At 41.8% G+C, this 24,863-nt stretch overlaps 1 protein-coding gene and 2 pseudogenes across 1 annotated transcript; 1 reads left to right on the top strand and 2 right to left on the bottom strand.

The window, feature by feature from the left end:
- Nucleotides 1–568: 568 nt before the first annotated feature.
- LOC101702897 (elongation factor 1-alpha 1 pseudogene) lies at nt 569–5,088 on the bottom strand (annotated as a pseudogene).
- Nucleotides 5,089–7,859: 2,771 nt separating this feature from the next.
- On the top strand, nt 7,860–9,252 carry LOC101702545 (olfactory receptor 13C7). Its single transcript, XM_021248504.2, has 2 exons — nt 7,860–7,912; nt 8,243–9,252. Exons 1-2 carry the CDS (start codon nt 7,860–7,862, stop codon nt 9,204–9,206), a joined length of 1,017 nt encoding a protein of 338 aa, XP_021104163.2. The 3' UTR covers nt 9,207–9,252.
- A 3,220-nt stretch (nt 9,253–12,472) lies between these two features.
- Nucleotides 12,473–12,981, bottom strand: LOC101710570 (protein tyrosine phosphatase type IVA 1 pseudogene; annotated as a pseudogene).
- Nucleotides 12,982–24,863: the final 11,882 nt, after the last annotated feature.

Genomic DNA, 24,863 nt, shown 5'->3' with positions numbered 1-24,863 from the left:
CTTAGCTCATTCTTTTATACTATATGGGATATCTCTACTACTTCTCATTCTTCATCAAACTCACTATAAATAATATGCAGATTTAACTAGGATCTTCATTTTTTAAATAAAGATTTTGTATCATGGGAAATGTATACTTAATATATTTGTATGCGTTTCTTTTATTAACCCGCCTTTTATTCTAAGGGCCCCAGCCAGTGAACCTAGGATGGGTAAAAGAAAAAGATATCTTATCTCCCCCTACACACAAGATCTTTGTGGGGTTTTTTCCCGCTTTGTGGTACAGCTGATTGAACCTAAGGCCTTTTCACTGACCTACTTCACAAACCTCCCCCCCCCCCCCGCTTTTTTCCTTTTAGTGAGATAATGTCTCACTAAATTCCTAAGTTGGTAGGCTGGGCTCAAACTTGTGATCCTCGTTTCTCAACTTCCCAAAGTTCTGGGATTACAGGCACGTGCTACCAGGCCCAGAGACATGCCAGATTTTGATAACTGGAAGAAGGCCATGAGAGAAATAAGGAAGGGAACCTGTCTGGGCTAGGGTAGCTGTGGGGTTGTTTCTGACATTTCAGTAGCAGTTTCTGTATATCTGCTGTGTTGTGTCCAACTCTGGGATGGTTTCTAGAAATAAAGATATGACTAAGAAATAGTTTCTGTGATTGAAGAGTTTATAGCTGATTGGACTTATTACATTTGAGGTACTGTCAACGATGGCAGCATAACCAGATTTCAAGAATTTGGGGCCATATTCCAGTTTCTTATCAGACCGGCGATCAGTCTTTTCTTTCAGCTCAGCAAACTTGCAAGCGAAGTGAGCTGTGTGACAATGCAGTACAGGAGCATAGCCAGCACTGATATGGCCTGGATAATTCAGAATAATCACCTGAGCAGTGAAACCAGCTGCTTCCATTGGTGGGTCATTTTTGCTGTCACCAGCAACGTTGCCATGACGAACATCTTTGAAAGACACGTTCTTGACGTTGAAGCCCACACTGTCACCAGGAAGAGCTTCACTCAAAGCCTCATGGTACATTTCAACAGACTTCACTTCGGTTGTGACATTGACTGGTGCAAAGGTGACCACCATGCCAGGTTTGAGTCTCCACTCTGCTCACAGGGACGGTACCGATACCACCAACTTTGTAGACATCCTGGAGGAGCAGCCGCAAAGGTTTGCCAGTTGGGTGAGTGGGTGGCAGGATGCAATCCAAAGCTTGAAGCAGTGTGGTGCTACTGGCATTGCCATCTTTACAAGTGACCTTCCATCCCTTGAACCAAGGCATGTTAGCACTTGGCTCCAGCATGTTGTCACCATTCCAACCAGAAATTGGCACAAAAGCTACTGTGTCAGGGTTGTAGCCAATTTTCTTAATGTAGGTGCTGACTTCCTTAACAATTTCCTCATATCTCTTCTGGCTATAGGGTGGCTCAGTGGAATCCATTTTGTTAACACCAACAATGAAGTTGTTTCCACACCCAGTGGGTAAGCCAGAAGGGCATGCTCACAGGTCTGCCCATTCTTGGAGATACCAGCTTCAAACTCACCAACACCAGCAGCAACAATCAGGACAGCACAGTCAGCCTGAGATGTGCCTGTAATCATGTTTTTGATAAAGTCTCTGTGTCCTGGAGCATCAGTGATAGTCACATAATACTTGCTGGTCTCAAATTTCCACAGGGAGATGTCAATGGTGATACCACGCTCATGCTCGGCTTTCAGTTTATCCAAGACCCAGGTATACTTGAAAGAACACTTCCCCATCTCAGAAGCTTCCTTCTCAAAATTTTCAATGGTCCTTTTGTCAATGCTACCACATTTGTAGATCAGATGGCCAGTGGTGGTGGACTTGCCTGAATACATGTGTCTGATGACGACGATATTGATGTGAATCTTTTCCTTTCCTATGTTGGCTTTGATTTAGTGGTGGTTTTCACTACACTTGTGCTCTCATGGCAAACCCACTGCAAAAACACTGTAAGCCTCTTTCAACCACACCTGAGTTTGTGCTAATGCGGTGTCACTTATGGGCCCCTAAATAGTGTCAAGATGGAGGCAGGTGCCAAAGGAATGATCATGTGATTTGAGGGTTGGAACACTCAGCTCCATCCCCCCATCCAGGGAAGAAGCGGGGAGGGGGAGCTGGAGATTGAATTGTCACCAATGGACAATGATTTCATCATGCCTATGTGAAGGAGCTGCCCCAGAAAGCCCCAAACCAAAGGGGTTTGGAGAGCTTCCAAGTTGGTGAATATGTGAAGGTGACACAGTCAAGAGAGGGCACAGAAGCTCCCTGTCCCTTGTCACATACCTTGTCCTATGCAGGTCTTCCAGTTGGCTGTTTCCACATTGTATCCTTCATAAGCTGGCAGATGATAGTAAAGTGTTTCCCTGAGTTTTGTAAGCCATTTCTAGCAAAGTACTGAACCCAAGGAGGGGGTTGTGGGAATGATATAGGGTATATGATATGTGGATCACCAAATAATATAAGGGAAATATTATAACTCCCAACCTGCTAGATGTCTGAAATGCCAAGTTTGTGTTCTTTAAAATCAAAGAATGAATTCTAGAAACAAAGGGAAGTTAAGAGTAGGGAGAATTTATTGAGAAAAAGATAGCTTCTGTCTAAGGGAGACAGAAGGGGACTCAGAAAGTGGATTGCCCGCCAACCCCTACTTCTCAAGGGTGTTTTCTTGAGCAAAGCCACGAGGTGAGGTGGGTTCAAGGTAGGACAAAACTATATTTAACTAATAAGATTATAAATATAGTTGCTTAGGTAATATTGATCCAATGGGAAATCACAAAGTAGGTATGAAGTGGGACAAAACTATGGTCAATGAATAATATTATCACAAGTATAGCTGCCTAGGTAATATTGATTAAATGGGGAAACAAGTCCTGTAGCAAGCTCTTGAAATGAAAAATCCAGGAAGGAATGGGCTAGGGAGGTTCTGGTCCCCACCAAGGTGACTGATGTCTATTTAGAGTATCAGTCACTGCTCTTTATCCCTACAGGAAGTATGTGAGTGCAGTTGGTCCTCTGTTTCTTGATGCTTGGGCTTCAGTGAATGTGCCTCCAGCCATAATTGCTTTCTGTGCTGAGGGCCTGGCCCTGTCTAACTGCCTGTAATATTTGTAATTAACTTAGCTGTCTAGAATAGGAACACCCTGCTTTTATAGCTGGTTTGTAGACATATGGGTGGTCCTGACTTGTGACTGGCATCTGAAGGGGAGACAGTCTTATGGGGCCAAGCCCTTAATTTGTTTGATCTACATTAATTCCAAGTAGTGTCAAAATTAAGTAGTGGGATAACTCAGTTGGTGTATGGAGAGCTGCAATATTGCTTTACGTGTAGGAAAAAACCTCACACATTTGGTGTCAGAATTGGCATGAGCAAAACAGAGCCTAGTAGGAGAAGGATACTTGGATTGTGAGCAGGTGGAGGAACCTTCCTACATTGGGCTATAGCCTTGAATTCATGACATCTACCACCTTTGACCTCTGCCCTCTGGATGCCAGGAGCCTCCAGCTCTATCATACTTTGTTTCCTAAAAGGTTGGGGAGTGTTGTTGTGAGGTTCATGGGAGAGCAGTGGTGCAGTTGGGCCTCATGGTTGGACAGGTTTTGCAATGTCAGTCAGAATCAAAGTGAATCCTGTTGGCCCCTCTGTGGCAGGTCTTGATATGTCCCAGCTTTAGGAGCCTGCCACTTGGAGACTCAACCACTCTGGCCTTGCTCCTCTTGCTGGAGATGGGACTAACTACCCTTTCCTCTCTTACCTATCCCCCAGCTTCAGCTACCATAGATAACCTCCCTGCCTTCCATCTTTGTGTCATCTGCTTCTTCCTTCTGCCACTCATGATACAGAGCACAGAAACAATCTAAGGAACCTTCTCAGAAGGAGAATATGGGTGTTATCAGGTAAATGAAGCTTCCTAGAATGGAAGCTGCAAATCAGGCAAATATTGTTTAATAACCAAGCATTCATACACCTGATGCTACACACTCATTCCTCTACTTGATGCTGGCCTGAAGGAGTGGTCTCTCCACCACAAGGAGTCCCTCACCTCTCCTGGGGTCAACTGTCCTCCCCTATCTTCCTGTTTCACTCTTCAGGGAGGTTCTATTCCTCTGGACTTACAGTACCTCATTCTAGCTCTTGTTTTCTCTCAAAATGGTGATAGTTCTTTCTTCTTTCACAGAGGATGTGCGCTTCTCAAGATTCCTGACAGACTAAGTCCTTTGGCAGGGTAGAAACCTGGGATCTTTACACCATGGATCCCATAGAAGGTGTATGAATTCTGAGGGGTGTGATATCCACATTTGCCCTTCAGGAAACCATAGTAGACACATCCGTGTCCCCAAGAAATCCTGAGGTTACTCGGGTCAGGCTACCCTTGTGGTCAGCTCCACTTGTCCTTTGGCAAATCATATTTACACAAGCATAAGCACTCACACACGGAATAAGGAGATTTCTGACACACAAGGCTTTGTCCTGAACAATCAAACTCTAGCTATCCCTTGGAAATTCTGTAAGCATGGAGTTGGGAGACGGCATTGTAGGTGAACTGGTGAGGAGAGCCTGCTCCCCACACCAGGACTGTGGCCTCTGCTGCCTCTGGGCTTACACCACAGTGGGCTATTCTCTTTGGTTGGTAACTTTTTTTTCATATGCCTCTCTCTTGCCACTAGAAGGCGGACTCCCTGCAAGTAGAGAAGTGGGTTCCTCTGCACCTCTCTGCTTTCTTTTCAATACACACTCAATGAACCCGTGCCCAGAAAATGGGCCCATCCTTGTTCTAGGTCACACTCTTGTCAGTGACTCTCCCAAGGTCAAGGAGCACATGAACAGATGATAGTAAGCTGAACGTCACGGAGTTGGGTGCCAGTAAGGATTGAAGGATCAAAGGAGAAAGAGCACAGCAGGTTGCTGCAAGGCACCTAATCCAACAGCATAGAAATTTAGAAGGTATTATTCTTTCATTCACACTGCCCCATGGCCACTGAATAAACACAGACCTGGGCCTGGATGCAGCAAAAAACTTGGGGCGTCTGAATGAATCTCATATTCATTGACCAACATGGTCATTGTTGGACTCTGTTGATGAGATTATAATGTTCAGAGAGAAAGAATGGAGACAAGAAAAGGAGGAAGGAAGAAGAAAAGGAGGAAGGGTGAGGGGAAGGTAGGAAGAAAGAAAGGAAAAGAGGAAGAGAGAAAAGGAGGAAAAGAAGAAATAGACAGCAAATTTCCTCCAGTGCCTTCAGCATAATTAGATCTTGGGGATGTCATCCCAGAAGGATACAAAGTTCTATACTGAGTACAACTCACCTTCTAAACTTTAAATGACTTCAGGGACTAAATGGCCCCAAAGAACAAACTGGAATTTAAATTGACTTCTCAGGGTGATGGCCAGTCCTTTAGAGATGATGCCCCAAGCACGGGAGACAGGTGGAGTGGGAGGCTGGCCGACACTTCACCTCTCACACCACCCAAGCCCTCATTCTGGCAATTCAGACCGAGTGTTGCTGTTTCTGACGTGCAGCCTCTTTCTAATCCTTGGGAAATGGATAACCCTTGCTCACCATGCTTCTGAAAAAGGTAAGTAGAAGTTTTGATAAAAGCAATACCAAAATTTTCATTAGCACAGAAACATTTCTCTCATCAGCCTTGATGGTGATGGAATGGGGGCTCGAGGAGAGGAAAGATAAAGAGCTTTCACAGAGATACCATTGTTCTCACAGAATCAAAAAGGCCCATCAATCTTCAAGGATCTCTAACATCACTTGGCCTCATCCCATCACTCAACACAGGAAAAAGTTCCGCCAGGGACCCCACAGCTAGTAGCCTCTTCCTCACAATCAGCAGTTCCTTTTTGATTAAAATTATTAGGCTCTTACTGCATGAATCCAGAGTCTGACAATACTAATGAGTCATGTCTCTAGACCTGGTGGAGGGCATGGAGGGAACATTTTCTTCATATGACCCAGTTCCTGGGAGAGGCACGAGAGCTGGCCAACATAGAACCCAGATTGGGACTGTTTACTGTCCCTGCCCATACATCACAGGGGTAGTCTATCCTGGACACCCAGGCCATCTTCAAACTTGGGGACCATTCTCAGTATCAACCTTTGTAGTCAATTCCTGAGTAATACATTTGCCTCTAAGAGATGTGTCTATTTTTAAGGCCCTAGGGGAAAAAGGAGACTGATTCTTGCGTGTCTTCATACTGAAGTCAAACTATTCCTCTATATTTGGAGGGCTACTGTGTGGAAGAAGGATTAACTGCCTTCGGGGGCCTGCAGAGGACAGGCCCAGGTAAAAATTGCTAGGAGGCAGATTCCAGCTCAATAGCAAAGGATAACCACTTCAAAATGAATTGAGCCTCTCGGGGAGATAAAGAGCCCAATATCACTCAGACAGTCAAACCTACACTCCAGACCTATCAAGCAAGGAGCTTATAGTGGGCAAAGGAGCAGATTGCTAAAGAGACCCAAGGCCTGTTGTGAGAATTAGGGTGACTATTTGGTTGATAGTCACATTAATGATGCTGATGTTGTAATTATTTGTTTACAGTCTACTTCCCCATTAGATTTTGTGCTTATTGAGTCCAGAGGCTGTGCCTTTTGTTGCTGTGTTTCCAGCAACAAAAGCATGCCTGCCATAGTAGTAGATGCCCAATAAACATCTGTTAACTTGGACTGAATTTTTAAGGCACTGACTTGGTCACAGCTGTTATGTGCTAAATAACACAACAACAGAGGAGTGTTTCACATCTTCCCAGACATGAAGTGTCCCTGTAATAATTGAGGAAGAGGGTGGAACACTGACAGACCTTGGAGAGATAACTATCTGGGAAGCTCAAATAAAAATATTTTAGATAGAGTGCAAATAAAACCAAATCCCCAGAAGAGCATGGTGGCCCATGCCTGTAATCCCAGCACTCAGAAGGTTGAGGCAAAAGGATCATCGTGAGTTTGAGGCCATACTACATCACTACATAGTGATTTCAAGGCTAGCCTGAACTACAAAGCAAGTCCCTGTCTCAAAAATCCAAAACAAACAAACAACCCAAATGCCCAGATCCTTCAAAGTAGCAAGCAAATTTTTTATTGCCCCAGGAAAAAAATCCTAGTTTTGAGACAATTTAGAATTCCAAGAAAAGGCTTAAACTTCCCAGAAAAAGATCTATCAGGGCAGGACCAGGACTTTCTGAACAAAGAATAGCCTCTACTGCAGGCAGACCAAGAATGAAGATGAGAGAAGATTCCGTCAGAACGCTCATATAACTTGGCCATAGTGTACAAAAAAATCCCTTCACATCTCTGAGGGTACCAAAGGATCAACAGGCTACTAAGACCTTCTCATTGTAGTATCAAGGTGGTCTGGGAAGATTGTCAGAATAGGTGTCACCCAGAGCTGTTCTCCTGGTTCTCAGCACACCAAGGAAAGGGATACTTTATTTTCTGTTTGTTTTTATTTATGTTGTTTCCTTGTATGCCTTATTCTTTTTTGCCAGCAGTTGTATTTGCAAAATTATTTGCAGAAATGATTTAGTTAATGGGGTGATATTACCTTTCTTCAGAGTGGACTTGTGTTTGCTTCTGTTAGGTATATGGGGTCACTGAAAACTGGGACCACCTTAGTCCAACTTCAAGGCTTGAAGTACAGCACTCAAAATTGTCTTTATCCTTCTGGTTTGCCCTTATTCCTGTGGTGCTGTCCTTTCAGTCTCATCCCAAAGGGAGGAAGTTTAGGTAGAGGCCCAGCATGGCAAACCTTGGGCCTCAGAACCTGCTCCTCATCCCCATGAGGCTGTTAGTGGACCTTTGTGGTCTTGCTGTGGCCTCTTCCAACACATGGATGTGCTGCAGTTGAAACACAGCCTCAAGTGTCTGACTGCCTTCGCCAGGTCTGTTTTTCCCAGAATCATGACCCTAGGATGCCTCACTGCCTTATTACTGCTCCAATGCTTCACACAGATGTCTTATATATTTTGCCCAGCTTTTCTAATTACCATCTGCAAAAAGGTTACTATAAATTAACTTGTTGGTTCTCACTGGACATCCAAGCTAAACATGGATCTCTATTGTTTCTAGAACACCATAGAGATGAATGCATTGTTGAGTCTACTCTCTAGTGGTTCAGCAGAGCAAGATTTTCTGTCTGGCTGCCTAGGCACTTTTGGAGTGAGAGAATATGGAGCCTGACTTCCAAGTTCCTGAGGGTTTCAGAACTGAAGCACCGTGGATAGATTCAACGAGACTTCCTCTGTACTTGGGTTCATTCTCCTGGGCCTCTCGGCCCACCCAAAACTGGAGAAAACGTTCTTTGTCCTCATCCTGTCAATGTACCTGGTGATCCTGCTGGGCAATGGGGTCCTCATCTTGGTGACCATCCTTGACTCCCACCTCCACACACCCATGTACTTCTTCCTGGGGAACCTCTCCTTCCTGGACATCTGCTACACGACTTCCTCAGTCCCCCTCATTCTTGACAGCTTTCTTACGCCCAAAAAAACCATCTCCTTTTCAGCCTGCTTTGGGCAGATGTTTCTGTCCTTTGCCATGGGAGCCACGGAGTGTGTGCTGCTGAGCATGATGACATTTGATCGCTACATGGCCATCTGCAATCCCCTTAGGTACCCTGTGGTCATGAGCAAGGCTGCTTATGTACCCATGGCTGTCAGCTCTTGGGCAGCTGGAGGTGCTGCCTCCATGGTTCAAACATCTCTTGCTATGAGGCTGCCATTCTGTGGGGACAATGTCATCAACCACTTTACCTGTGAGATCCTGGCTATCCTGAAGTTGGCCTGTGCTGATATCTCCATTAATGTGATCAGCATGGGAGTGACAAATGTGATCTATTTAGGAGTCCCAGTTCTGTTCATCTCTTTCTCCTATGTCTTCATTCTTGCCACCATTCTGAGGATTCCCTCAGCTGAGGGCAGGAAAAAGGCCTTCTCCACCTGCTCTGCCCACCTTACAGTTGTGGCCGTCTTCTACGGGACCATCCTCTTCATGTATGGGAAGCCCAAGTCCAAGGACCCACGGGGGCCAGACAAGCAGGACCTTGCAGACAAGCTCATCTCCCTCTTCTATGGGGTGGTGACCCCCATGCTGAACCCCATCATCTACAGCCTAAGGAACAAAGTTGTGAAGGCTGCTGTGAGGAGCCTGGTGGCTCAAAAACACCTAATTGAGTGATTGTCATCAAACTAAGACTGACAGAATGCATGACCTCCAAACTCTTCCTAATTATGGAAAAGGTAACCTACAATAAAAGGAAACTTTTCTCAGGTCTATGCCATGGACCTTGAGACCAAGACTAAAGAATAAATTATTTTCCCCATCTTTTCATAAACAATGGAAGCTTCTTTTTTTTTCCCTCAATGATAAATGGATTTCATTATTTATTTAGATGTTTAAGCTCTCACACTAAGTTTTTTTATAATTGTATTTTATTGGTACATTTTAGGTATACAATATAATGACATTCATCATTGGAAATTTGCACCCTTACATAATCTCTCTTGGTTCTTATTTTTCCCCCTTCCCCTGCCCTCCCTTCAACCCCTCCATTCCTCCCTATTTACAAAGACTTTGTTTCCATTTTTTTCATTTTCTCATATTAATCCCATTCCTTTCTATCCTTTCCCCTACCCCTCCCACTTCCCCTTCCCCTTTGCCCCTTTTCTTCCTATTTCACATTATCTATTATACATTTTAGTCCTTATTTACACTTTCAGTTTCTCACACCAGAGAAACTATTTGGTATTTATATATGTGTGTCCTATTTATTTCACTTAAGAGGATCGCCTCAAATGTACATCCATTTAGTTATAAATGTCTCTAATTTCTCATTTTTTATGGCTGAGTAGTACTCCATTTTATTTTAAAAAACACATTTTCTTTATCTAGTCTCCAGTTGATGGGCATTTGGGCTGTTTCCAAGTTTTAGCTATTACAAATTGTTCTGCTATGAACATGGGTGCACATATATCACTGTGGTATGATTCTTTTAATTCTTTGGGGAAGATACCCAGCAGGGGAATAGCTGGGTCAAATGGCACTTTCAGTCCTAGTTCTTTGAGGTATCTCCATACTGATTTCCACAGTGGTTGCACCAGTCTACACTCCCACCAGCAGTGGAGCAGGGTTCCTCTTTCCCCACAGGCCCACCAGCATTTGTTATTGGTTGATTTCATGATAGCAGCCATTCTTTCTGGAGTGAGGTGGAATCTCAGTGTTGTTTTCATCTGCATCTCTTGAATGACCAGTGATGTTGAACATTTTTTCATATATTTGTTTGCTGCTTTTACTTCTTTGTCTGAGAAATGTCTGTTCATTTCAGATGCCCATTTTCAGATTGGGTCTTTAAATTTGGGAGGTCTGATCTTTTTAAGTTCTTTATAGATTCTAGGTAGCAGACTTTTGTCTGAGGAACAGCAGGTGAAAATTTTTTCCCACATTGTGGGTTGTCTCTTCACACTGCTGGTGGTTTCTCTTGCTGTGCAAAAGCTTTTTAATAAGAAGAGATCCCACTTGTTGATTGTTTGTGCTAGTTCACGGGCAACTGAGGTTTTGTTCATAAAATCTTTTCCTACACCAATATCTTCAAGAGTTCTACCTAACCTCTGTTCCAGCTGGTTCAGCATTTCTGTTTTAATATTTAGATCTTTAATCCATTTCACTTTTAGTTTAGTGCATGATGAGAGATCTGGGTCTAGTTTTAATCTTTGGCAAGTTGAAACCCAATTTTTTCCAGCACCATTTATTAAAGAGGCTATCTTTCCTCCAGTGAGGGTGTTTGGCTCCTTTGTCAAAGATGAGGTGGCTGAGTGTGTCTGGAGTTGTTTCTGGATCTTCTAATTTGTTCCACTGATCCTCAGGTCTGTTTATTTGCCAGTACTATGCTGTTTTTATTGCAGTAGCTTTGTAGTATAGTTTCAAGTTGGGGGTTGTAATACCCCCTGCCATGTCTCTGTTACCTAGAATTGCTTTTGCTATTCTGGGTCTCTTCTTGTTCCAAATGAATTTTTGGATTGTTTTCTCAAGGTCCATTTAGTATGCTGCTGGGATTTCAATTGGGATTGTGTTGAATCTATTTAGCAGTTTTGGAACTATGGCCATTTTCACTATGTTGATCCTTCCTACCCAGGAGCAGGGGACGTCTTTCCATTTTCTGATGTCCTCTTCAGTCTCTGTTTTCAGAGTGCTATAATTTTCAGAGAAGAGGTCTTTTCTCACACTAAGTTTTTACAAGCTGGTGAACACTGACAAATTATTTCTCCCACAGAACTATAATCACACATTCCCAGACAGTATAAATACATGGTTGAACTAACATTAATACACATCACCATTTTATCAATTACATAATAAAACAAATTATCAAGTATCCAAATATTAAGTTATGCAGCTCAAAAGGCATATAAAGTGTTAGATGTCTGTTCAATGCATTAGCAAAAACTCACTTCTGTTTTTTCCAAGAGGTTGGAAAGAGAAGGGGAAAAAAATCACACTTTAAACAAAATAAGGCAGTAAACAACTTCTGATAAGTATAGAAAAAATTACAAGAATTTCAGAAATTTTATAATCAAGAATGTCCTAGCTATAATAATAAAGCATCTTTACCTTTTAAAATATTTACTAAATTAAAGAGCATATTCTGCATGTTCTGCACAAGACAAAGGCAACATTTTACTAAAAATATTGGATAGCCCACTCCTAGTCTTATTTCAAGCCCTCCCTGTTAAGTTGTATCTTGGAGTGCAACTGTAAGGCTTTTCTTTGTGTGAGACATTAAAGGCATGTGCTTCTGTAACAATGTAGATTTTCAAAATTGAGGTTTCCCAGAACAGCACAAAATAAAAAACTTATAGAAAGACATTAAATAATCACTGTAAGTCTTGGTAATAATCAAAAAGAACAATCAATGTTTAAGCAAACCTGATGTGTACTGGTATGCATGTGAGCTGTAAACATAAAATGAGCAGGCAAATAGCCACACAGGCCCTACCATATTTGAAATGACTGAAGGAATAAACCACAGGTCTAGAGTGTTCTTAGTTCCTGGAAGTTTGGCTCTATGTGATACTAAAAATATGAGTAATGTGCTGGGTATTTTACCACCTAATCTTTCCAATTTCTTATGTATCATTAAGATTCTGGCATGGGAATAGCCTTAAAGACATAATTCAGTACTGCATAATTTCAGGAAAGTCAATTGGCACAAATGACAAGCACAATTTAAATGCTGAACAGTAAGAATCTTGTGGTAATTGTCCAGATATGTTGATCATAACCCAAACACAGAGGTTGCGATTCTGTTAAGCTTGTGTGTAGCCTGTACAATTGTTTTCCAACACTCCTGCAGAAGCTTCATTAGACTTATTCACCAAGCCAGCACATGACAATTAGGTCCTGCCTCAAGCTGCAAGTCCAAGACAGTCGCATCAAGCACCCCAGTTTTATTGCATGCAGCAGTTGTTCCTGTGACAGCTGGAGTCTTTGAAGTGTGGCTGCATTTTAGGATGATACTTCTCCAGATCTGAGTTGCTTGCTGTTAAAAGCTCTGCGCTACTTTTGTCTTATGAACTGTAGTGCATCTTCATATTTCATTCTACCTTCAATTAATGCTAGGGCAACAGCACTGGAGCACTCCGAAGGACCACAACACAATGGACAGCAATACAACAAACAGGTTCTTCACGAAACTTAATTTTTATAAGATTTAACCAGTCATCAACAATCTGGTTGCACGGTGGTGCACCGTCATCAAAAGGTCAATCAAAAACATGGATGCCTTCCTTCTCCACAAGAGTAGTGTCATACGTTGCTTCACATACTCTTCCTATTGTGGTAACTCCATACTTCTTAAGTTCCTCTATAACTTGTTTAAGGTTGCATTGGTTAGATTATGCATAATGAGGAATCTCATGCTCTTGTACGTGACTTCCACAGGAGCTGAGTGGTTCATTCAAGCCATTTTAATTTAGTTAAAAAAAAAACACTTAAGAGGATTATGAAAGATTTTAAAACTTGAATAGAAATGATGCAAGAAACTGAAGTCTACTTTAATATACTCCACTTGAACTTCTCAGTGCTTTGAGTATGGCGTTGGGAGTACGGGGAAATGAAATGAACCTCCTAACAAGAAGAAACAATCCTTCGATCCAGTAATACTGAGGCAAGAGAAAGGAAGTGCGTTAAGGTTTACCCCATCCAGGTCAGAACTCTTGTAAAATGCTCTATGATTTCAATTCACCGCTTCTGTGTCCAGGTGAGCCTCTCTCAGGGGGGCTTCTTGGTGGAGCAGTAATGGATCTCTACAGTTCACTTGTCTGCAAAGAGCTCATGCTATGCCTGGCAGGAATCTCCACTGCCCTTCAGAAGCTCCATAAATGTGTGACCAAGAACACCACAGAACTGAGGAATACATGTACTCATTGAAGATTGTGGCCTAATCATATAGCTGATCCCAAGGTGGCAGGAGAGAACATGTCTCCAAGTGGGTGCAGCCTAGCAGCCCATACACACACCAGGGCCCCTTCTAAGAACTGAGAAGAAAAGAGCCTTTACATTTCTGGAGATGCTGGCTAGTTACTGGCTTTGTACTCATACCATAACTATTTTATGCTAGAAAAATCTTATGTCCTCTACCACCAAAGCTGGTCATATCTATAAGGAGCCATTGATGTATGCAAAATTACGAGACAAATGCAAAACCTGATTTTAGTGGCATTGGGTCTTTCTGTGTACAATTTCCCCTTGTGTAGAATTGCTGGATATAGTACATACTTTGGTGTTATTCCAGAAGCCTGTGTTTAGTAAGAAAAGCATGAAAAATATCATTCCCACTACCACCGTGTGTTACAGTTGCACCATTACAAGGATTCCCCTCCACCCTTAGCTCCAAGAAAGAGGGGTCTTACCATGCCCTTAGCTGTGAGGGAATACAGAAATGTTTGCAGCCTTCTCTCCCTACCCCAGCTCCAATCTCACAGCAGCACAGGGCTGCATATCTTGGAAGCAGTAGCCCTAATCTTTTCTTTCCCATGCAACCCATACCACTCTCAGCATTAACGCCTACCAACATGCCTATGGGTGTGCCCAGACTATAAAAAAATAAAAGCTGGACATGGTGACACATGCCTGTAATCCCAGCACTCTGGGAGGCTGAGGAAGGAGGATCACAAGTTTGAACTCAGCCTGGGCAACTCAGTGACTTACTGAGACTGTCTCAAGATTGAAAAATCAAAGGGCTTTGATGTAGCTCAGTACAAAGACCCTAGATTCATTTTCTAGTTCTAGTGCTGGCAAAAAAATTAGAGGGAAAGGAAAGAGATATCATGATTATCAATTGCACAGTGATCACTGGTCATTGGACTTGCTTGCTCCCCACCAACTTGCTCTGGCACAGGTATGATAGGCTGTGGGTCTATGGGTCGGGACACTTGCATGGTTGGCACAGCCTTGACAGCATGAGAGATTGGATACTACAACAGGCAGAAGACCTTCAGTAGCAAAAAAGGAGCTAATGCTACTCAAAATCATTTTAATATAATGTGGATTTATTCAAAAGTAGGCCCAGCTTCAAGGCTGAAAACCAGGCTGCTGCTCCTTTGCCCTGAGATTCCTCTTACTCTTCACTCTTCCATGCTGTAGGTTTGTTCTCAGGCTGACTTTTCTCATGGTCACCAGCATTCTGATACGCTTACAGGATAGAAACTACTGGTCTCCACAAGGAGAGAACGTGTGCCCTGGGGTTTGCTCCTGACACAGGAGGTGGGGTCACCTCACCTAAGCCTACCAGTGGCGATACCAAGAGAAATCTGGAGTTGTTGAGAACGAGGTAGAGAGTAATGGATCCTAGGAGAGCAACCAACAAAAGTCTACCATGTTCTGGGCCCTGGAAAAGGCTGATTTCCCAGGAGAAATCCCCCTGAAGTTGGAATGCTCCTTACTGCTTAAAAAGATTGAAGATTCCCAGCAGCCTGGTCAGATAGGGACTTGGTGTCACACTCAATTTGATAAAAGTGAAGAAATAAATGTATATTTCTTATACAACTGAGTTTTTTCTCATGAGATTCAAACCTGCTACCAACATGATGTTTCACATCTCTCCTTCACAGCTACGAATGGCGCTCTTGATGGTCTGCGTTTTGAAGTATCTTTGAGACAGGGTCTCACTATGTAGTTCAGGCTGATCTTGAGCTCTTAGTGATCCTCCTGCCTCAGCCTCCCAAGTGCTAGGATTATGGCATGTGCCACACACCCAGACTGTCAAATGTATTTTTTCAGTTACCTTATATTCTTTGCGAGATGATGCTAGGCATAAATTGAAACCAGCAGAAGGAAAAGAAAATGAACCAATGACAAAATATAGCAGTGGAAGTGGGAGTGGTCTGACTAGAGTTCCTTTTCTGGCCTTCAGCTGTCTCTCTCCCCTGCTGAAAATTAGTTTTACATTGGGTGGTCTGAGGTCCTTTCAGGTCTGACTGTCCAAAGCAGTGATTCTAACCCAGTCCCATGCCTGGTGCAATGGTTTGGGTATTCTTTGAGTATGCCCCCCAAAGGTTCATATGTTAAAGCAGGTCCTCGGTATGGTGATGTTGAGACATAGGAGAGCCTTTCAGAGGTGAGACCTAGTGGGAGTTAAGTCATTGGGAGTATCACCCTCGGGAGAGATTAATGTAATTTTGGGGGGACACCAGTTAGAGTGGGCAGTTGTAAAAAGGGGAAGACTGGCCTCTTGAATCTCTTTGGCTTCCTGTCTTACTAAGTGATCTCTTCCATATGTACTTCTACTGTTACAATGCCTTCTGACATGAAGTCCTCACTAGGTCCCAGATAGATGGGGCTGCCCAATCTTGAATTTTCAGCCTCCAAGACTGTGAGCTAAATAAATCTCTTTTCTTTATAAAGTACCCAGCTTTGTGTATTTTATTATAGCAATGGAAAATGGATTAAGACAGTAGGTATGAGTGTAGGGATGGGAAAATTGGATGATGGAAAAGTCACTTTCCAGTATCACTGTCCCTAGGGCACCCATGTGTTGCATTGCCTGCACCACTACCAGTCCCTTGGATTTATTGATATATGTTATGCGGCATGTACAAGAGACCATGATTATTTCCACGTATGTATTTGGATTTACCTGAATACAAATCTCTGTGCATGGGTCTCAGATCCCATGTCACAGACACCTCAAAAGGTTATATCTATGCTATCTGATGACTACATTTCCAAGAATCTGCTCCAGCCTACATTCTGGGTGGTGACAGAGGTTCCTTTCATGTAGAATTTCTTATAAAATACCAACCTATATGCCAAAACAAAGGCTTCTTGTGAACTTTCTAGAAGAGGCAAAAGAGCAAGCCAAGCTCCACCAAACTACTGTTTGGGCATGTGAACAGTGAGAAGTGATCTGTTTGCACCTCCTTCCCTGGAAATCTTTAAAATGAGGGCCCTGCTGTATGGAGTCATTGAACTGGCACAGTCCTGTCAACCTGACCACCCCGAGGAGGGTGGGGCCTCTGCCAAGAAAAGGAAAGTGGTTGTAACACACAGGTGTGTTACTCTGAGGCTCTTTGGTGATGCCTCTATGTATCTGTCTCTACTTTTCCCTTTTTCCTTTCTGACTCACTGTGCTAACATTGTGGTAAAAGCCAGTCTTAGTAGTGCTTATTTTTTCCAAGTTTAAGGTATAATTGTCAAATAAAAATAGTTGCCACTTAAGATATAAAATGTGGTATTATATATGTATACATGGTGATTATCACAATCAAGGTACTGACATATCCATCACTGCACAGAATTACCATTTATGTATGTAGTAAGGGCACTTAAGATTTACTCTTGAGCAAATTTCAAGTATATAATTCAGTATTATTAACTACAGACTCTCTGATATACATTAGATCTGCAGAACTTATTCATCCTGCTCAATTGAGACTTTATACCCTTGGACTGACAACATATCCCAATCTTCCTCCCACTTACCCACCCCAACAGCAACCATTCTAGTCTCTGGTTCCATGAGATCTACTTTTTAAGATTTCCTGCATTAGTGAGATCATTCAGTATTTTTCCGTGCCTGGCTTATTTCCCTTTGCACAATGTCCTCTACTTTGTCGCTGGATCCTCTTCCCTTTAAAAGCTCAATAGTGATCCTCTGTTTGTATGCACCACATTTGCTTTATCCATTCACCTACTGACCCACAGTTAGGTTGATTCCATATCCTGGCTATTATGAAAATGCTGTGATGAACATGGGCGTGCAGATACCTCTTTGAGATACTGAGTTCCTTCCCTTTGGATATGTACTCAGAAGCAAGATTGCTGCCGAGTGCACTGACCCATACCTGTACTTTGAGCCTTAAGAGGAATTCTAGCCTTGGGAGGCTGAGGCAGGAGGATCACAAATTCCAGGCTAGCCTGGGCAACTTAGCAAGACCTTTTCTCAAAGTGAAAAATAAAAAGGGCTGAGATTGTAGCTCAGTGTTAGAGTGCTTGCCTAGTATGTGCAAGGCCCTGATTCATCCCTTAGTACGATACACACACACACACACACAGAGGATTGATGGACCATGTGATAGTTCTCTATTTGATCTATTTGAGGAACTTTCATAATGGCTGTACTAATTTATCATTCCTACTAATGATTAATAATAGGGTAGGAATAAGGATCATTATAACTCTTTGCTCCCCCCCACCAATTTTTTTGAATTTTCTTATACTCTGGAACACACTGTTCAAGCTCAAATGGCCTCAACTATATCAAGACTTCTTTTTTTTTTTTTTTGGTACTGGGGATCGAACTCAGGTCCTTGCGCTTGCGCAGCAGGTGGGGAAACCACTGAGCTAAATCCCCAGCAAGACTTCTATTTTTTTAATTCTATGTGATTTCCCTAATCAATCCTAGTATATCCAAAAAATAAGAGAAAAATGTACTGGATCAAGTGTTTGGTCTGCATTAAAACTGATGATGTTTTGTTCCCTTAGGGGTTAAGTCAAGATTCTGAGTATTGTGGAAAGCCCCCTCCCCCCATTGATAACCCAGATTGAGTCATCACAACAGTGGCTTCTAGCACTCTGGGAGGAAACAAGAGAATGGCTCAATGAACAACTAGGAGGAAAAAGAGGGTGGACACCCTGTGCTGGGCTGGCTAACCTATTTTCCTCCACCCCTACAGAAGTACTCTGGGCCCAGGCCTGGCAGCCAGACACCAGCCTTCCAATTCTGGTTCAAACATGATTTGCCATTGCTGAGCTCTTATCTAAGTGTTTTTCCCACTCTAGCCTCCAATTTCTTTGCCTGTAAAATGAGAGTAGAGCCATTTCTCAGACAATGCACATGAAGCCAACCAAGGAACACTCCCAGAGAAGGGATTCATTGTTCACAGTCACAACCTGGCACCTTCTGATTGAGGTTGTCCTGAGGCCCTCTCCCCCAGCCTCTTGCCTGGCTCTTGAGCAAAAGCCCCACACTTCTAATGCACTTAGGGGAAGACTACAAGGAGCCTTGTGTTGCTAATGGTGGCTCCAGCTCCCTGTGCCTGCTCCAAACCTGCCATCTGGGCGTTTCCTTTTTTTTTTTTTGGTACCAGGGATCGAACTCAGGTCCTTGTGCTTGCGAAGCAGGTGGCAGAACCACTGAGCTAAATCCCCAGCCCCTATCTGGGCATTTCTGAAGCTGCCACTTGGAAATTCCTAGAGCTCCTTAGATCAGTGCTTTGCAGACTTTGGGGATCTTATAAAAATGCAGATTTGGATTCAGTGAATCTGAAGTGGGGTCCACGATTCTACATCTCTGACAAGTTCCTGGCCAATGCTCATGCTGCTCTGCAGGCTAGGCTTGGAGGACCATGACAGAGAAGAAACTTCTACATGGAGGTCTTTTCTATCTTGTACCAGACCCTGCGGTATGGGCAAGCCTGCCAAGGCAGCCACCTAGCCTGGCAAATGCCATTAAGGCAAAAGCCTAAAACATGAGTTTTTAAATCCCTAAATTCCAGATTTCACTTAGTTTTTGGTCTTTGATTATTTCTGAAAAGCTCACCAATACATTTTAAAAAGATACTGTTCTTCATTTTACTCAGAATATACAGTTGTTTTGCATACTTACTGGAGGGTTGCTCAAGGGATCTAATTGTTCATATTGCCAGAAAGGTAATTCTTGAGTAGTGTGATTTAAATAGTCCCCAAATCAAGTTGCTCAGTAGTTCGCCCTGTTCAATTGCTAGATTTTACTAATTCATGGGAATGGGCAGATTCTCCCTAGAACAGCACATGTGTTTTTCTTTTAGAGTGTTAAATTAAGACACTAATCTTACATACTAAGCTTTCTGAAATAAAAGGGGTTTTATAAAAATCCAGCATTTTCCTTTTATAAATTAAGAGCAAAGTTTGGGTTTACCAGCAAATAACTTTACTAAAAGCCATTGGAGAGAAAATTCAGGATGTAATTATAACAGAAGTTTCCCACCTCCTTGTGGGAAAATGGAGAGCTTTCTGACTGGAGAGCTATTCAAGCAAAAGAGAGAAATGGAGAAAAAGAGTACTAGAGTAAGACTCCACTGAGTCAAAAGGAATCTAGCATCCTCTCCACGCTGGGCTGCAGCCCAAACTAAAGGTTGCACGTGATGTTGAGCCTATAAAACTTCTGATAGAAATTCCAGATAGGTTAAGTGAGAATTCACAAGTATCAACTGGTTCACTACTTCTTCCAAGTAACCAACATGTTACAGAAACTTCAAGGCCAAAGGGGCTGGACAACAACTCAGGATCATCCTGGAGACACCCTCAGGCCCCGTATCACACCAAAGGGGTCCAGAGGAATGTCATGCAGTGATAGAGCATTTGCCTAGCATGCTTAAGGTCCTGGGTGGGATGCCAGGCCAGAGAGAAGGAAAGCAAGAAAAAGAGAGAAAGAGAAAGAGAGAGAAAGAGAAAGACAGAAAGAGAAAGACAGAAAGAGAGAGAAAGAGAAAGAAAGAGAGAAAGAAGAAAGAAAAGAAGGGGAAAAAAAGAAAAAAATGAAAATTAATGGGAAAGCAGCAGATTGGGAGAAGATAGTGATAATGCATATATTTGATAAAGACTTGTATCCAAATATATTAAAAAAACTCATAAGAAGAAGCAAACAACTGCCCAAATTGTTGAAAAGATTTGAACCGACGTTTCTCAAGAGTTTCACAAAAGGTTTATGAATGATCAATAACCTTAGGAAACATGTTCATCATTAGTCATTGTGAAAATTCAAATTAAAAAACACAATGAGATTCCACTATGTATGCATTAGAGTATCTAAATTTTAGGACTGAAAATTTTGAGTTAGGGCAGATATGTTGCAACTAACACACACACATTGTTGATAGGCAAGTCAAATGATAGAACCCTTTGGAAAACAGCAACTAGTTTCTTATAAAGTCATGGCTCAGTCATTCCAGTCCTGAGCTATGTGTTTTCTCAGTTTCTGTATTTGTCTATTTGACAACCATTAATGACAGAGCCAAACTAACAGCCACAGTTGTTCACATAGCTCCCAAGATTCAGACCTCTCACTGTGAACCACCTCCTTATCTAACTCTCCCAACTGCCGTAAACCACCTCTAGTTTATAGAGACCATCTCTGTAACCTAAAGTCCACCAACAGTCAGACTAGCCAATCCTAAACTGTTATTCTGCCCTGCCTTCCCTTTGCCACAGAGACCTTAATAAAGGTTGTAGTTTAGGGTTTCCCCTTACACTGTTTTGGCCTCCTGACCAACCTTGGTGCTTCCCTGTGCAGTGTGCCCCCTATAAAAATCGTCCTTTGATGGTATTGGCATCCAGTTACTTACATAAATTAAAATACCTGAGGTACATTTTGAGAAGTGTTTATCCCACGGAAATGAAAATAAATGTCTTCACAATGACTTGTACACAATGTTCCTGAAATCTTTATTTATAATAGCCACAAACTGAAATAATTCAACTGTTCATCAGTAAGTCAAAAGTTATAAAAATTGCAGTATGTCCATACCATGGAGAACTACACAACAATACAATGGAATAAAGTATACCAAAAATGCTAGATGACATGATATTGTCTCAAAAACATTATACTAAATGAAAGAAGCCAGACACAAAAGAGTATATGGGGTATGACTGGAACTGTAGAAAAATCAAAGTTATTATATAGCTACAGAAAACATCAATTGTTGCCTAGTGCTGGAGGAAAATGGGGTTGATTCCAAGAGCAGGGAGAAGATTTGCTTGGGAGTGGTGGGAATGTTTTATGTCTATTTTATGGGGAATCTTTCCTCTCCCTCTCTCTCTCTCTCTCTCTCTCTTTCTTTTTTCAGTATGTGTAATTGAACCCAGGGCTTTTACAATGAGCTACATGCTCAGCCCTTTTTTATTTTGAGACAAGGTCTGGGTAAATCCCCAAATTGCCAGGGCTGAGCTGGGCTCAAACTTGTGACCTTCCTGCCTATGCTTCCTATGTGCTGGGATTACAGGCATGCACCACTAGGTCTGCCAGGAATGCTTTGTCTCTTGATTTTGTGATGGTACTTATATAAGTGTGTACATTTCTCTCATTTGCTTTTTTTTTTGGTACCCGGGATTGAACTCAGGACCTTGCACTTGTGAGGCTGGCGGCAGAACCACTGAGCTAAATCCCCGGCCCAGTGTGTACATTTCTTAAGAGCCGTGGAACTAAAGCTTAGAATGAGTAATTTATGCAAATTATAGAAGTTGATCTTAAAAGTATAATAAGCAATATGTTTCTCAGTTCTCATTTCTTACCTGAATCATTATATATAATTTTTTATCTGATTGAATTAGTTAATTTCTTTAAAAACTACCTTCTACTCTACTCAAACCCTAATTCACATCCCAAATGGTTCTAAATGCAGACAATTGCAAATAGACATAAAGATGTAGTCAAGAACAAAATAAGAGGCATAAATATACTGGAGGAAGAAATACATGTCAAGTGTTGCAAAAAACACAATTATAGTATTTCTAAAAATTATCCAGAAAACTAGCAGCACTAATATGAGTTTAGAAAAGTTAAGAGATAAAAACACTTTCACTCAAATCAAATGTATTCCTATAAATCTACACAAACATGACAGATCTAGCCAAATAAAAGTTCTCAGGCTGGGAGTGGTGGCACATGCTTGTAACCCCAGCATTTCAGAGGCTGAGGCAGGAGAACTGCTGTAAGGTTGCAGCCAGCCTGAGCTACATAGTGAGTTCACAGCCAGCCTGAACTACATAGTGAGTTCACAGCCAGCCTGAACTACATAGTGAGACCCTGTCTCAAAAAAACAAAACAAAACAAAAAAGTTCTAAAATCATGGTGGGACTATATGGGGAGGGAGCGCTATTGGCCAGGGGCTTGGGAGGAAGAACTTCTGTAATTTCCCTAATTCCTAAGGTGGAAGCTCTCAAACTGTAAAAAACAAAGCATAAAACAAAACGGCTTCTTAACCATACATATTCCTTGGTTTTATCCTCAGAGATTCAAATTTAATCATGTCTGCAGTAGCTGATAGGAAATCTGGCCCTATAAACACAGGTTTTGTTTGCTGTTTTGTTTTTTGAGATAGAGTTTTGCTATTGTACTTCAGGCTGTCTCTGAACTCACTATGTATCCTAGGCTGGCCTTGAACTCAAGTCAATCCTCCTGCCTCAGCCTCCTGAGTGCTGGGATCACAGGTGTGCACCACCATAGTTATGTGGTATTTAAAATTCCCCAAAGACTCTTCTGACATACATAATTTGCTAGTGAAGTATAATTGAACAATACAAGGATCTTTTGAAGGTAATACTGTTATTCCTACCATATTTGAATTTATTTACAAAGTAACAATTACTGAATCATTGGTGTTTGAAAGTTTCATAAACTTTTTTTTTTTTTTTTGGTACCGGAGATCGAACTCGGGTCCTTCCGCTTGCAAGGCAGGTGGCAGAACCACTGAGCTAAATCCTCGGCCCTGAGTTTCATAAACTTAAAGATGTGGTGACTCAAGCCTGTAATCCCAGTACCGTGGGAGGCTGAGACAGGAAGATTGCAAATTCAAGGCCAGCCTGGGCAATTTACCAAAACCTTATCTCAAAATAAAAAATAAAAAGAGCCTGGGATATAGTTCAGTACAAAGGCGCTGCTGGCTTCAATCCCCACTACTACTGATTTTTAAAAATCAATAGTATCAACGATACCAGAAAATGAATTCAAACTATAAGAATTTAATACATACATGGCAGATCAAATTAGTAATATAAAGAATCACTTTCGGGGCTGGGGATTTAGCTCAGTGGTTCTGCTGCCTGCCTTGCAAGCGGAAGGACCCGAGTTCGATCCCAGGTACCAAAAAAAAAAAAAAAAAGAAAGAAAAAAAGAAAAGAATCACTTTTTAATAAATAGTGGAACTGGCACAACATTCAGTTGAATGAAAGTTTGCCTTTGATCTATACATCACACCATATGCTGCCATAAACCTCAGCTGGATTAGAGCTAAACACAAAAAGCTAAAAAAGAACAGAATGTCATATTTATGCCAGCTGTGGAAGATGGTGCGATTCATTGTTTTGAAGGAGAAAGAGGATATCAGAATTAAAATAAATATGTTATACATACATCTAGGGATTGAACCCAATGCCTTTGCACTGAGCTATATTCTCCAGCCTTTTTTCTTTTCTTTCTTTCTTTCTTTTTTTTTTTTTAATTTTTGAGACAAGATCTTGCCAAGTTGGTAAATTGCCTAGGTTGGGCTCAAACTTGAGATCCTCCTGCCTTGGCCTCCCAGAGCACTGGGATTACAGGCATTTGCCACTGTGTCTGGCCATTTAATATGTATTAAGACAATGGATACATGCAAACTTGTTGTGTTTCAAGTTTTTACATACTAGAGGTCATCATCATCACATGAGTGGGTATGCTATCAAATTGACTCACTCTTATGGAACTGTGGAATAAATATTTTCCTGTCATCTCTGGGCATTTGTTTTATCTTGAGGGTGTCCTTATTAGAAAATCCAAGCCCATGCATATCAGTCACATTAAATTATGCAAGGAAGTACACATATGCACTGTTCTCAATTAAGTATTGGGTAAGGCTCAAAACCAACTGCTTGGAGCACATTCTCATTATGGTGTCCTAGCCAAGTGCACCATAACAAGGGAACACATCATGCAGAAGTAATGTCATTATAAATAGTATCAGCATGAACCATAAGTTTTGATCACTACTTCTCTGACTTTACATCTACTAGGTATATAAGCAGTTCTCAAATCTCATTGATGAATCAATTTTTTCTGATTTGTAATGTTTGATTTAAAAAATTAATACAATTTATTTTCAAGAGCAATTTTTGGTTCATAGCAAAACTGAGCAAAAGTACAGATAAATCTCCAGTCCCCACATGTGTACATTTCTCTCACTATTAGCATCTTACACTAGCATGGTACATTTGTGTTAAACTGATGAACTACACTGACACATCATTAACACCCAACACCGATAGTTTATAGTAGGCTTCATTCTTTTTTTTTCTTTTTTTGGTACTGGTGATTGAACTCAGGACCTTGTGCTTTCAAAGCAGGCACAGTGCCACCGTGCTAAATCCCTGGCCCTTCATTGTTGATGTTATATATTCTGTGGTCTTTGACAAATGTATAGTTGCATGTACCCACCCATCATTATACATGTATAGGGTCATGTATCCAGCACTGTAATATTCTATGGAATAATTTCAATACCCTAAAAATCCCCCGTGCTCTGTTTATTTATCCCTTCCTCCCCCTAAGTCCTGGCAACCACTAATCTTGTTGCTGCCTTTAAGGTTTGTCTTTTCCAGAATTTC

This window comes from Heterocephalus glaber, unplaced genomic scaffold (assembly GCF_053883595.1).
Source record: "Heterocephalus glaber isolate CG9 unplaced genomic scaffold, H.glaber_assembly_v1.0 deba00001481, whole genome shotgun sequence".
Classification (NCBI taxonomy): Eukaryota; Metazoa; Chordata; class Mammalia; order Rodentia; family Bathyergidae; genus Heterocephalus; species Heterocephalus glaber.
The sequence above is the reverse complement of the archived record's forward strand: the minus strand, read 5'-3'. Positions and strand labels throughout refer to the sequence as shown.